Source organism: Mastomys coucha, unplaced genomic scaffold (genome assembly GCF_008632895.1).
Source record: "Mastomys coucha isolate ucsf_1 unplaced genomic scaffold, UCSF_Mcou_1 pScaffold11, whole genome shotgun sequence".
NCBI classification, from domain to species: Eukaryota; Metazoa; Chordata; class Mammalia; order Rodentia; family Muridae; genus Mastomys; species Mastomys coucha.
Window position 1 is genome coordinate 15,106,009 of NW_022196893.1, and position 12,331 is coordinate 15,118,339.

Here is a 12,331-nt window from a genome sequence, read left to right on the forward strand (position 1 = left end):
CAAGCTGGGGTTTTTGGAAAATCTGACTGCCCTGCAAGCCCCCTCCAGCATGCTCTGCCTTGACTGAGCTTCCTGGGTTGGCTGTGCTGAGCCCAAAGTAGAAGAAACTAGGCAAGGAGGCCCTCTGGATGGCAGCTTCTCAGCCTCCCTCTACTCAGAGCTTCTTTCTGCTTCTCCGGAGGCCCACTGGACTGTCTGTGTGCTTGCTCGGGTGACGCACCAGCTTATTTGAGATGGGGCAAGGTGAGGGATGTGGTATTTCATGGCTGGAAGGCATGAGAGCCAAGCCTTGCTTACTACCCCCAGCCCCCCAACCCCAAGCAATGGAAGCAGTGGGCAGACCTCTTGATTTATCAGGACTGCAGTGATTGGCCTACAATGTGATATTGCTAACCTATCAATTATCTGGCTCCGAGTTTACCAATGACTTCGTTAATGGCCAGCAACCAACAGGCATTTTGTTCATGCTTATGCAAATTAGCGAACCAAATACCCAGGGTCTTCCTTGGAGGGCTCTGTTGAGTGCCAGTCAGAATGAGACCGCCAAAGTCACCAGCTGCATTTACTTGTTAACAAGGACCAGTCTTCAAGATCCCTTGGGCCAGCTCAGGGAAGGGTGGGAGGGCTACTTGGGTAGGACTCAGGTTCCTGTCCCCCAAGAGCTTCAAGCAGGGGCCTGTGGTTATGACTACTTTGGCTGGCCTCAGGGAACTTCCGGTGTATGTGGGATGCCATCTACCATCATCCCCGTTCCTGTGTGTCTGCCAGGGTTGCTGGGGTGAAGGACCACTCCCTGGAGCTTCCAGTGATGAGTGGATTTCTTCTAGCACTTCCGGCTTCAGGAAAGCAGCCATCTTTGCCCTGTTCTGTTCCTGCCAAGTCTCGCTGTGTTCAGTGTCCCTGGTTCATGGCCATGGCCCTCTGTTTCTGCTCTGCTTTGGGGGTATCCCACTCATCCCAGCTGCAGAGCTCATCACTATGTGGCCACTCTTAACTAGTATTGGAAGCCGAGAAGGAAAAGCAGGTTAGACATGCTTGGGAGGGTCCCATTTGACCAAGTGCCCACATGTTCTTTCTCTGGGCTCTCCCCTGCATGACTCGTGAACTACCCATCTCTCCTGCCCCAACTGCAGAATATGGTCTTTAGTTGGTGATTCTTGCCTGGGATGTTTCTCTCAAGTCTTGCTTAGTGACCATGTCCCAGGGTACCATGGAGAACAATCTGGGGGTAGTCCCAGGCACCGAAAGGGTCTCCTTGTCTATACTGTGGAGTATACCTGTCCAGGCGTGAAGTGTGCACTGGGATATGTGGTCCTTTCTAGGCTGGCGTCCTGCCCAGGGTCACCATGAGGGGATTTCCCATGAGCTCAGTGTGTGTTCTCTATGTTGCTCCTCCCCCATGGTCTGTATCTTGATGATTTATTTGTTTGCTTTGGGGTTTTCAGAAGCGGGAAGGCCTGCTGCACTCGAGCCACGTCTCAGAGGAGCTGACCACGACCACAGAGTAAGTGGATGGAGGCCGCTCCTCAGGGTTCTGTACCACAGGCACCCGTGCCTCATGCAAGGCCCCAGGCTCCAGGCCCCAGGCCCTGGCTTCAGCCAGGGACACTCGCCTGGGGGAGCCTGTATTCTTCCATACTCTGTAGTCTTAGTGTGTGCTTTTTGGTGGAGGGACTTGCCTGCCTTCTGTTTTCCACACAGTTCCTCCTGGGCTTCCCATGTCAGTCTCTCACCTCAGAGAGAGTCTCGCATTCCTTATTTTAGGAGGTGAACTGAAGGGATGGGTTAGTCAGGGAAGTGCTCGCTAGGTGAGCATGAGGGTCCGATCCTGAGCACCTGTGTTAAAAGACAAAACAAGGCAGTTCAGGGTACAGGGTTATGTACCTTTAACTCCATCATGAGGGTGGCAGAGACAGGGGGATCTCTGGAGCCAAATCAGTGAGTCTCAGGTTCAGAGAGAGACCCTGCCTCAAAAAATCAGGTGGAGAGTCAGTCTCTGGCCTCTACATGTACATACAGCACACACACACACACACACACACACACACACACACACCACATACATTAAACACAATTTTAAAAAAATGTAAAAGAGTGTCAGAGGGAGCCAGGTGTGTTAGCTCAGGATGGCCGCCGAGGCTCAAGCTCACACAGGCCGGTCACGTCCTGCTTGTTTTCTGGTTTTCCTCTTCTCTTGTCTATCAGCACTCTCTTAGAGGGAGGAACCGTGTGAGCAGTCAGAACTGTCCTACGATGGACACTGCTGAGTCCTCTGGTCTCTTTGAGAAAGCCAGACTTCTCAAAAGCCTAGAGGAACTTGACCCTAGTAGCCAACCAGCCAGTGTACCATGGGTACGACCCCATAATACCTCAGGATGGACCCTAGGAATGAACCCACCTCCGCTTCTCCTGATGGAACCTGTTTCAGTGTTTAAAACATGGACGGTGTCAGCTAGCTTACCAGTTCCGTTCACAGACACGCTAAAGCCGTGTCTTCAGTGTAGCCTTTTAGCAGCTGACTGGCCCAGATCCACTTAGGCGTGGTGAGTAGGCTGCCAGATAAACTGAAGACGCGGCACTGTGCTCTGTGATGAGTGTGTGTTCCACACCATGTAGCCCAGGAAAAGGCAGATAGCCTGGGGGTGGGGTGGGGAGACAGGCCGGTGTGTGTTGTGACAGCACTGTGGCCCTGTGGCTGCAGAAAGGTGAGTTCAAGGAATGGAGCGTGGGGTGAGGACTTGGTGGGGACTTGGTGGCCTGTCTCATGAGACACCACCCCTAAGTTATTCCTTTCCTCCCAAGCCCACACTCAGCTATGAATGGGCTCAACCAGGCCATTCTTGCTATGCCTGGTCCTGTGATATGTACATCTGAGGGCTTCCCAGAGTCTGGTGGAGCAAGGTAGTTTCTCTTACACATTACCAAGGTCAGATGCCAGCCCCAGAGGCAGCCTCTGGAACACAGCTTCTGTGTGCTGGCCCTGAGGAGACACTTCCCACATTTCATCTTAATGATGCTGGTGTCTTTTCTTCAATCACGGCTGATTCTTCAGTCCCAGCTGACCAGAGCCACAGATTATTTTTAAAATATCGCATAAACAGCCCCAGAGTGTTTGAAGGACTCTTAAAATTCCCACTGAAACCTCCCCAGCCAGGTCTCCCCAGCCTGTTTTCTAAGTTCTCACAAATGCTCATTCATCTTTAAGCATTCCAATGGCTTTTCTAGCCCGAAGTTCCAGACTCCTTCCACATTCGCCTTCTATCTCAGCGGTTCTCAACCCTCCCTAATGCTGCCACCCTTTAGTTCCTCATGTTGTGGCGACCCCCAACCATGATATTATTTTTCGTTGTAATTTTGCTACTATCATGAATCATAGTGTAAATATCTGATATGCCATCCTGGTGAAATGGTCATTTGGCTCCTAGAAGGATCTCAGCCTAGTTGAGAATCACTGCTCTATCTGATGCGTGTGGCTGTCAGAATCAACATGCTCCTAGTTACCACAATCCATATGCCTGTCCCCTCCAAATGATATACCAGGGTGGTCACTGTGTTGGGCATGAGGGCAGTTTGTTGTCACTCTTGTGCTGTTTAGTCACCTGCACATGCCCTCACCTCTGTTAGGCTAGAGCAGGGTGTGTGTGTATGTGTGTGTCCGTGTCCGTGTCCATTCCTACTGAGGGCCGTGGGGCTGGGTGCTTCAGTCTGGTTGGCTCTACTAGTCTCCCTCGTAAGACTTGGTCTAAGTGTCCATTTGACCCTTTCTTCTTGTTCACAGGATCATGATGGGCCGGTTTGGTAAGTACCCTGGCTTGGGGTGACCTCTGGGCATGCAGTGTCCAACTCAGAAAGCTCTGGGGTTCTCAAGGTCATGCATGTGAACTTGTGAACTTGGGTGGGAGGAGAGCAGGGTTGTAGAAAGGGAAGGGCTAGCCTGGAGAAAGTCTCTAGATTACCTGCAGGGAGGAAAGGAGAAAAGGAGGTAACTACTCTCTCACCTGACCCTGTCCCCTGGGCAAGAGAGGGCAGACAAAGGGATCAAAAACCTGTGGCTTTGTTTAAATTCTCAGAGGTGGTTCTGGCTCCCGGGAGGCTGGGCAGCTGATGTGGGCAGAAGTTTAAAACAGAAGGAAGTGGGAAAGCTGTTAGAGGAAACCTGGAAGCCTGATAGAAGCTTCCCAGCTCATTTCCAGATGCTCGTCTGACCCTGGGGAATCCTTGGGGGTGGGAAGGCAAGTGCCACCTCCAAAACCCAGCGCCTTCTCTGACCTGGAAGCTGTAAAGAAGAGCTGAAGCATGAGTCATCCCCACACGCAGCTCTGATGGTCGGGTTGGTCTTGAGTTTGAGAGAAAGCTAGGGCTACTTGGCCCCTGAGCCTTTCTGATGGACAGGTGCTATGCTTGCTGGGAAAATTCCCAGGGGAGACAGGGTAGCAGACATGGGTCATGTGGGACCCCTGCAGGTGTCCATATATAGGCTAGTTTAGAGATGTGTCTCTCCCTGTCAGCTCCTCTACAAGGAGGAGGCTCTGAACCCCTGGGGACCCTCAGAGGGGGGAGGATGACGTATGGGGATCTGAGTGTGTGGCATTGTCACTTCTGTGTTTGGGTTGGCCCTGTTTCAGGTTCAGAGGATTTGAAAAGAGTTGGCTCGGCTGGGGGGAGGTGAGCCTGGGCCAGGTTGGTACATTGAGAGCCCTGACAGCTGGGAAGAACACCTGGTCAGGTACATAGGGTGTGTCTCCCGAGGGGAGAGCCAGGTGCACCAGGACTCAGTCACAGCACTGGGGACATCTGAGGCCACAAGAAGCCTCCTCTGAGGCTGAACTCACTTCACTTCTTGCAGGCTCTGGCGTAAGATGAAACAGGCTATTAGCTAGTGACAGGCAATTAGTTCCGCCCCCGCCTCGCACTTCTGCTGACGCAAGGAGGTCTCCTGGTTACGCGGCGGCTGACAGCCTTAGTTTTGGTGCAGTGAGCCCCTAGGCTCCTAGGCATCTTCTTGGGGGAGCAGCACATGGCTGTCCTGGGATTTCTGGTCACTTCTGACCTCACTGCCCTGCCAGGGTCTGGTCACACTACTACCATTGGTGCACAGTTGGTTCCCATCCAACATTTATTTTCAGCTTCAGTACGCATTGTTGAGGAGGAAGGTCAAAGCATCCCTTGCCATGTCTGTTTCCTGTCCACATTCCCTACAGCATCCTTTAAGGATGTTCCTGACATCGCATCCCCTGTGGCCTTGATCTTTCACCCTAACCTAACCCTGGGCTCCCTCACTTCCACTATTCTCTGCCTGGATGCCCTCCTGCTAAAGTACCCAGGGTTCCCTCCCATGTTGGCTTAACTGTCACTCACCAGGGATCCCCAGCCACAAACCAGTAAGCACCGGCCCTGCTACCCTCGGGTTGTCTTCGTTACCTCTAGAATCATCTAACAAACCTTGAGCCAGCTCTGCTCCCAGGAGCCTCAGGGTTTGCGTGTGTGCTCCCCTTGCCCCGGGACACTGGTGCAAGTGTTATGCTTGTAGGCACATCCATGCCTCATCTTTCGTTCAGGCCGAAGTATCCTGTAGGCAGCACTCACCCCAAGCCTGCATGATCTCAGCAGCCCTCCCTGAACCACTGTCAGGCGTGAGGAGGTTCCAAGACAGCAGGCTGATCCTCCTAGGCTGGGCCTTGCTTGCACCGGTTCCCTCAGCCAGCCTCCTTGGCCTTCAAGTGCTGTGCAAAGGTGTGGAGTGTCTCTTCACTGGTCACTCTTTCCTAAGGCCAGAAAGTTAAAGGGTACCCGGCCTCTTCCCATCAGCATCTTGTCTTGCCTGAGGTACAAGGTTTTTCTCTCCCTGGAAACCAGTCTCCTGGGAGCTGGGAGGTTAGAGCCGGGTCTCCATAGCAACGCCTTTGCCAGTTGCCTTTTCTCTAGCTAGTGGCCCTTCCTCCCTGGTTCCCCCCCACTCGGGAGCCCTTTCTGGTACCAACAGGATCGGGTGGGCAAGGGTGGAGGCTGCCTCCTAGCCGCAAGCTCAGTTTGCTGTGACCCAGTCTCTCCCGATCACCTCTCCAGCAGAGCCTGTGCTAAATTAGAACTCTGACCTGACATTCACACCCCTGGTCACTTTGCACCCAGGTCACTGCACTAAAGGATGCAGCTAAAGGACTGTCAGCCTCCTTCCTAGGCCACCCTGCTCTTGAATCCACTCTGGCCTCCCTGTGTTTCTCTTTGCATTGTTCTGTTCCCTCTGGCTACAATGCCCTTCCATGTCTCATCTCTCCAAGCCAGCCCGGCTCCGACATCGCGGCTCTTTCTTCCAACCTCTTGTCCATGGGTGCAAACTTGGGTGCTGCCAGAGACCAGCCTGACAGAGTTGGTCAAACTCCAGAAGCTGAAGGTTATAGGAGGGGACCTGTGGAAAATAGGATTCCCCATCCTTGTCCTGGCGGGTGGCACCTTGATGCCAGGTGGCTTGTAGCTCACTGTGGTCCCAGCCTCTGCTTTCAAGGGGAATCAGAAATGTAGATTAGGGAGAACCTTCTAGTCTAAATGAGGCTGAGTTAGGCTCCAGGTACAGATCTGGGACTCTCCTGCCCGTGCCTCTCCAAACTAGTGACTTCTCCAGAACAGGAGGGAAGTTGATGGGGACACGGACATGCATGGGAGTTGGGCTTGTCCCACCCTGGTTCTTGATGCTCACAGAGGTGGTGGAGAACAGACACGGTCGGTCCTGCTTTACAGAGGAAGAGCTCGTTAGCTAGGGAAATGACCTAAAGTCTATGGGCTTTCTAGTCACACAGTGAGGATTTGAACCCAGCTCGGCCCTGTCCCCACCATCCCTGGTCCCTCCTCCTGGCTATGGAGCCACATTTTGTGTCCTCTAGGCCCAGGTAAGCAGCCAGCATGGGAGGCGCCCAGCAGCCTCCCACACACAGCACTCGGCCAGCCCAGCAGTGGCCCAGCTAAATAAACCAGTGACGTCAAGAGTCTGAGCTCTTGGGGCTTTGCCTAAGCCGCTTTGCAGGGCTGCACTTCTTCTAGAGGACTAAGCTCCTTTTGCCCCTTTGCAGATTGTTTTCTGGGGGATAATCTGACTTAGCTGATTATGGAAGTGAGTGACATCTGGTGCTAACTGAGGGTGGCTCTTTGTCCCCACCAGCCCTTAGAGGAAGGTACTGCCTCCCTCCCCCCCAACCCCCAAACACATGCTCATGAACACATGCAGACACAAAAAAGGTCCCTTCCTCTCCATTTAGCCTCTCACCCTCCCCAAGGCTGAGGAAGAGGCCCCAGGTTGGATGGAGCTGCCTCCAGACCCTGGCTGGAATCTCTAGCACCTTGGGGCTAGGTTGGTAGGGGCTTCCTTTAGACCGTCCTGTTTGGCTCTTCTAGGAATCCTGGCTTTCTCAGCTCACCCCAGCCGCCTTTGTTCTCCCCCTTCTTCCTCCTCAGCAGCCCCTATCCCCGAGGCAAGAGATGTCCCCCTGAGCCTTCCCCCTCTGGCCAGAACTCTGTGTTCGAGCTAGGAGTGGAAGTCCTCTCTGCTAGCTCCTTCTTAGAAGCATACAATTTCCAAAGAACCAAGAAGACAGAAGTCAGGGCCTAGGTCCCTTTCAGTGCCTCCCTCCTGCTGTAGCTCGATGTTGGCTCCGGAGCCCCCAGGCCTCTGCTTGACCTGGGCAACAGCCATCTATCCCAACAACTTCTGTGTTCCCACTTCTTACAGGTGTAAACAGACATTTGGGATCAGAGGGCACCTCTGGAGGGATTCCAGGTTCATGTATCCCTGAGCAGAGCAGAGGCGCAGTCAGAGCAGACTAATGAACATCCACTTCTGAGGAAGAAAGCCTCCGAGTACAGAGCTGGGCTCTGTTACCTTAGAGCCGGCTTCCCCTCCACAGAGCGAGGATATTTTGGTTCATTTGCATAGAGTAGGCTTTCCCGAGTGTGTGCTCTTTGTCACATGTAGTTCACACAAATTCATGTGTCAGTATGCCTCACTATCTTCTTAAGTCTGCCCCCAGGGGTGTGCCACACTGTTATGACGAGCCCCAGGCCACCCACAGATATTTCGGAGTGCATGTGTCCTGAACCAGAGGCACAATGCAGATTTTTCAGATTGAATTTGTTTTTCCTGTCAGCCCTGGTGGGCTGAGGGTGTCCATTGTGGTTAGGGAGGGGTGTTTGGGGTGCCAGTGTTTCCTCTTTGCCAACTTGTTCTTTTCAGATGCTAATTTTGCAAAGGACTTCTGTCCTCTGGTGGCCTCAAGTAGGGAAGGATGGGGACTTTGGCACCGATTCATTCTGGTGGCAGCTTACACGTATGTGGCAGTTAGAGTGAGCAGGTGGTGGTTCACCAGGGAAGAGGGAGGTCATGGGCTACCTCAGGCTGAAATAAGCAGCCTTCAGGTATCCTGCAGAGGCTCAGGTGCCTTCACCCCGAGGTCCTCTGCTGAGCCTTCCCTGTTGAGAGCTTGCCCTGTCAGAGGCAGGCCAGGAATAGGAAAGTCATCCATCTCTCCTGGAGAGTTAGGAGCTGAAGGTCCAGCAGACAGTTCTTCGAGGAGAAACTGTATTTTCAAGATGTGTATGTACAAGCCTGGGTCCTTCAGAGGAGGTGACCTTGGAGAGCAACCTGGGGGGCAGTGAGGCTCTGTCAAAGGCATGTTAATGCTTGAGGGATGCAGTTATGCAGAGAAACCATTTCATAAAGGCTGGGAGATGTGTGGGAGCATGGCCATCTCGTTATACCCACAGGAGAGATGACGGACCATAGTCTAAGAGCGATGAGAGGTAGGGGTTTAATGGCCCAGTGGTGAGAAGTTGTCCAGTTGTACATTTAGAGATTCTGACTGCTGAGGAGGAGGGGCCCAGTGGAGCTAGAGGCCATGGTCATTCAGAGGTAAGATGAGGTGGATCAGGCATGGGGGCAGCGGAGTTGGCCAAGAGTAGAAGGAGGAGGAGTCACAGTCAGTGATAGGGCTTTAGGGAAGGAGAATCAGGGATGCTTCAAGTGCTCAATGAGAACATGCAGGTGACCAAGCGTGACCTGGTTCCCAGACCCAAAGCTCTTCTGCTACCAAGGAAGCCCCACACAGCCATTGCTCATAAGGCAGCTCACGACCCTGCTTTACTCCTACTTGAGGGGGCAGTGTCAACCTGCAGGTTCCTCTGCTCTGGCAGGTTGGAACCCCAAGGTTGAGCATCTAGAGAGGGCTATTTCTAGAACTGAGAGCTGAAGGTTGGGAGGATCAGGGCAGCCGAGTCCTTTCTAGAACTCTCTGTGTTCTCTCTTGCATGTCATGCAGAGCGGGATGCCTTCGACACGCTTTTCGACCATGCCCCGGACAAGCTCAACCTTGTGAAGAAGGTAGATTATCTCACTCTCCACTCCCACCCCTACCCCCACCCCCACCCCAACCCCCACCCCCTGTGGGACCTGTGTCTATTCAGACTCTGTCTAGACTCTGCAGACCCAAGGCAGGCCGAGATGGGGATGTGTGTGCCTTGTGTATTGAGACCTCTCTCAGCAATGTATGCTGTGGCGATGTTCTCTTACAATAGGGTCATGTAGACCAGACCGGACATACAGCTTGGCTCTTGTTGGCACTGTGGTAGCTAGAGCTAGAGTGTGACACAGCCTTTTTGCCATAGCCATCAGAGGAGGGTTTGGCGTATGGCAGCCTGCCGTCCTGGGGGCTTGGGTGGGGGGTCTGGAGAAGGTTGTTGATGTGTTGCCTTCGTCTCTCTGCTACGATAGTCTCTCATCACGTTTGTGAACAAACACCTGAATAAGCTGAACTTGGAGGTGACTGACCTGGAGACCCAGGTAAGCAGGGCTTCAGTGGAGGGTTCTCCTGGCCTGTGCTTCTTGCAGAGCTCAACTCCGGTGGGGTGTGGGAATAAGCAGGACCATCTTGTTTCTCAGGAGAAGCTTCCAGAGTATAGCTCATCATGGTATTGCTCCAGCCTGACCAAGCTGGCTGCTCAGACCCTCTTCTGCTTCCTGTAATCGTGGCAGTCAGAGACTGAAGGCCGAAGCTGGGGGTGGGGGTGGGGGTCTGCAGGGTGAGAGTCCAGAGTCCCAGGATGGGCAGGCTGGCTCTTTCCCACTCTCGCAGACTCCGGTGTTCTTGCATCCGTAGATGTATTCCTTCCGTCTTCTGTGGCCTCCTCGTGTATCTGCCATGTCTGTACAAGGCTCTCTGTGCCCCATCTGCTTTCCAGAGTTAGGGTCTAGAAATGGATGCCTGAGAGTGAGGAAATGACATGCTGGAATAGGGCCCACCCTAACGACACAACGGCAACTGTGACCCTGTGTCCCAGTGAAGTCAAGGCACAGGGTCTAGGGATTACGATTCCAGCTTATTTTGGAGAGAGACAGTTCAACTTTTAGCGTCCACCCCCAAGTCTCCATCCGACTCTGCCACCTGCCCTTTGTTATGGAGGGCCTCTGGGTCTAGAACATTCTGTGCCCTCTGCTTCATTGGGGAAGACATGGCAGCCTCACATTTGATCCCGTGGCAATATGGAGACAATGCCCCATCCAACCTGGGGCCAGCAAGATTGCCAAGCAAACCGGATGACCCGAGTTTGGTCCCTGAGGACATACATAATGGAAGGAGACAACTGGCTCATTCAAGCTGTCCTCCGACTACATAGGGACTGTGACACTAACCTGATGCCCCAGCCCATACGTCATGCAAGTTACAGGAATAGTAATAAAATTAGCATCCATTTGGAGACTAGGGACAAAACTCTTTTGCTGTCTGTACCTCAAACACTTCCTCCTCAAGCTAGGGTGCCCTTGTGGTGACAGGGTCCCTAGCACACAATACGCCTTGAAGGTCCAACTGAATTCCCGCCCCCCCCCCTCCGGCTTAGTTGTGTGGTTGAATTTTGAGCCGGAATCCTTGGTGCAGACATCCCTAATACACTGCTGATCCATCCTAAACCCCTGGGCATTTTCTTCTATTGCTTTCTCTTTCTTTAACTTCTTCTCATTTGCTTTTCTAATTAAAAAAAGTAATTCAGGTTCATCGTAGAAATGTCTGAAAATGAAGATAAGGAAAATAAACAAAAGTTGCCCTAATCTATCATCCTGAGGGTGCTGCACCCCTGCATTTGTTCCAAGCACTTCTTCTGGGTATTTTGGGTGTAGGCAGTGTGGTCTGCATTACGGAGCGAATTGTGTGTGGTGTGTGGTGTGTGTGTGTGTGTGTGTGTCTGTGTGTGTGTGCATGTGTATGTGTAGTGTGTATATATGGTGTGTGTGGTGTGTATGTATGTGGTGTAAGGTGTGTGTACGTGTGTGTGTATGTGTGGTGTGTGTGGTGTATGTGTGTGTGTGTGTGTGATATGGGGTGTGTATGTGGTATGTGTGTGGTGTATGTATGTGGTGTGTGGTGTATGTGGTGTGTGTGTATGTGTGGTGTGTGGTATATGTGTGTGGTGTGTGAGTGTGTGGTATGTGAGTGTGGTTGTGTGTATGTGCAGTGTATGTGTGTGGTGTGTGTGTGTATGGTATGTGTGTGGTGTATGTGTGTGGTGTGTGTGTGGTGTGTATGTATGTGTGGTGTGTGTGTGGTGTGTTTGTGTGTGTGTGTGGTGTGTGTGTGTGTATGTGGTGTGTGAGTGTGTGGTGTGTGAGTGTATATGTGTGTGGTATGTATGTGTTTGTGTATGTGTTTGTGTGTGTGTGGTATGTGTGGTGTGTATGTGTGTGTTGTGTGTGTTGTGTGTATGTATATGGTGTGTATGTGTTTGTGTATGTGTGTGTTGTGTGAGTGTGTGTTGTGTGTGTGTTGTGTGTGTGTTGTGTGTGGTCTGTGAGTGTGTGGTATGTGTGTGGTGTGTGTGTAGTGTGTGTGTGCATGTGTACACATGTGTGCGTGATTTGCAAATGCATGTCTTATTCTTGGCTATTTGCTCACGCAGCACGCTTCCTGTGTGACACTTTAGATCTCCTGAAGCTCAGGAGCTCCGCAAGCTAAAGTGAAAAGCTGTTTCTCTCCCTCCCTGCTGTCCCCCACCCCCAACTCCGCCTGGGTCTCTTTCAAAGAGCTCATGCATAAAACAACACACTCCCTTTAATAACAGTCGATCACACCGGACAGCTGTTGTGTAATGCGTTGGTTTTTTCTCCCTAAATACATGGCCATCTTCTTGGGAGAGATGGATATCTCTGTCTGAAGCGATTTTGCTTTTCAGTCTGTCAGAATGCTCTCCCTCCTCCCTTCTCTCCCTCCCTCCTTCCTTCTTTCTTTTTCCCTCCCTCCCTCCCTCCCTCCTTCCCTCCCTCCTTCCTTCCTTCCTTCTCTCTTTCTCTCCCTTCCCC

At 52.4% G+C, this 12,331-nt stretch overlaps 1 protein-coding gene across 2 annotated transcripts in view; it reads left to right on the forward strand.

The window, feature by feature from the left end:
* Window positions 1–12,331, forward strand: part of Parvb (parvin beta) — an 86,315-nt gene that overhangs the window by 64,132 nt on the left and 9,852 nt on the right. For both annotated transcript variants that reach the window (XM_031351351.1, XM_031351362.1), the window contains exons 7-10: window positions 1,446–1,504; window positions 3,779–3,798; window positions 9,303–9,364; window positions 9,755–9,823. In XM_031351351.1, coding sequence (XP_031207211.1) covers window positions 1,446–1,504; window positions 3,779–3,798; window positions 9,303–9,364; window positions 9,755–9,823 — 210 coding nt within the window. The remainder of the gene's footprint in view (window positions 1–1,445; window positions 1,505–3,778; window positions 3,799–9,302; window positions 9,365–9,754; window positions 9,824–12,331) is intronic.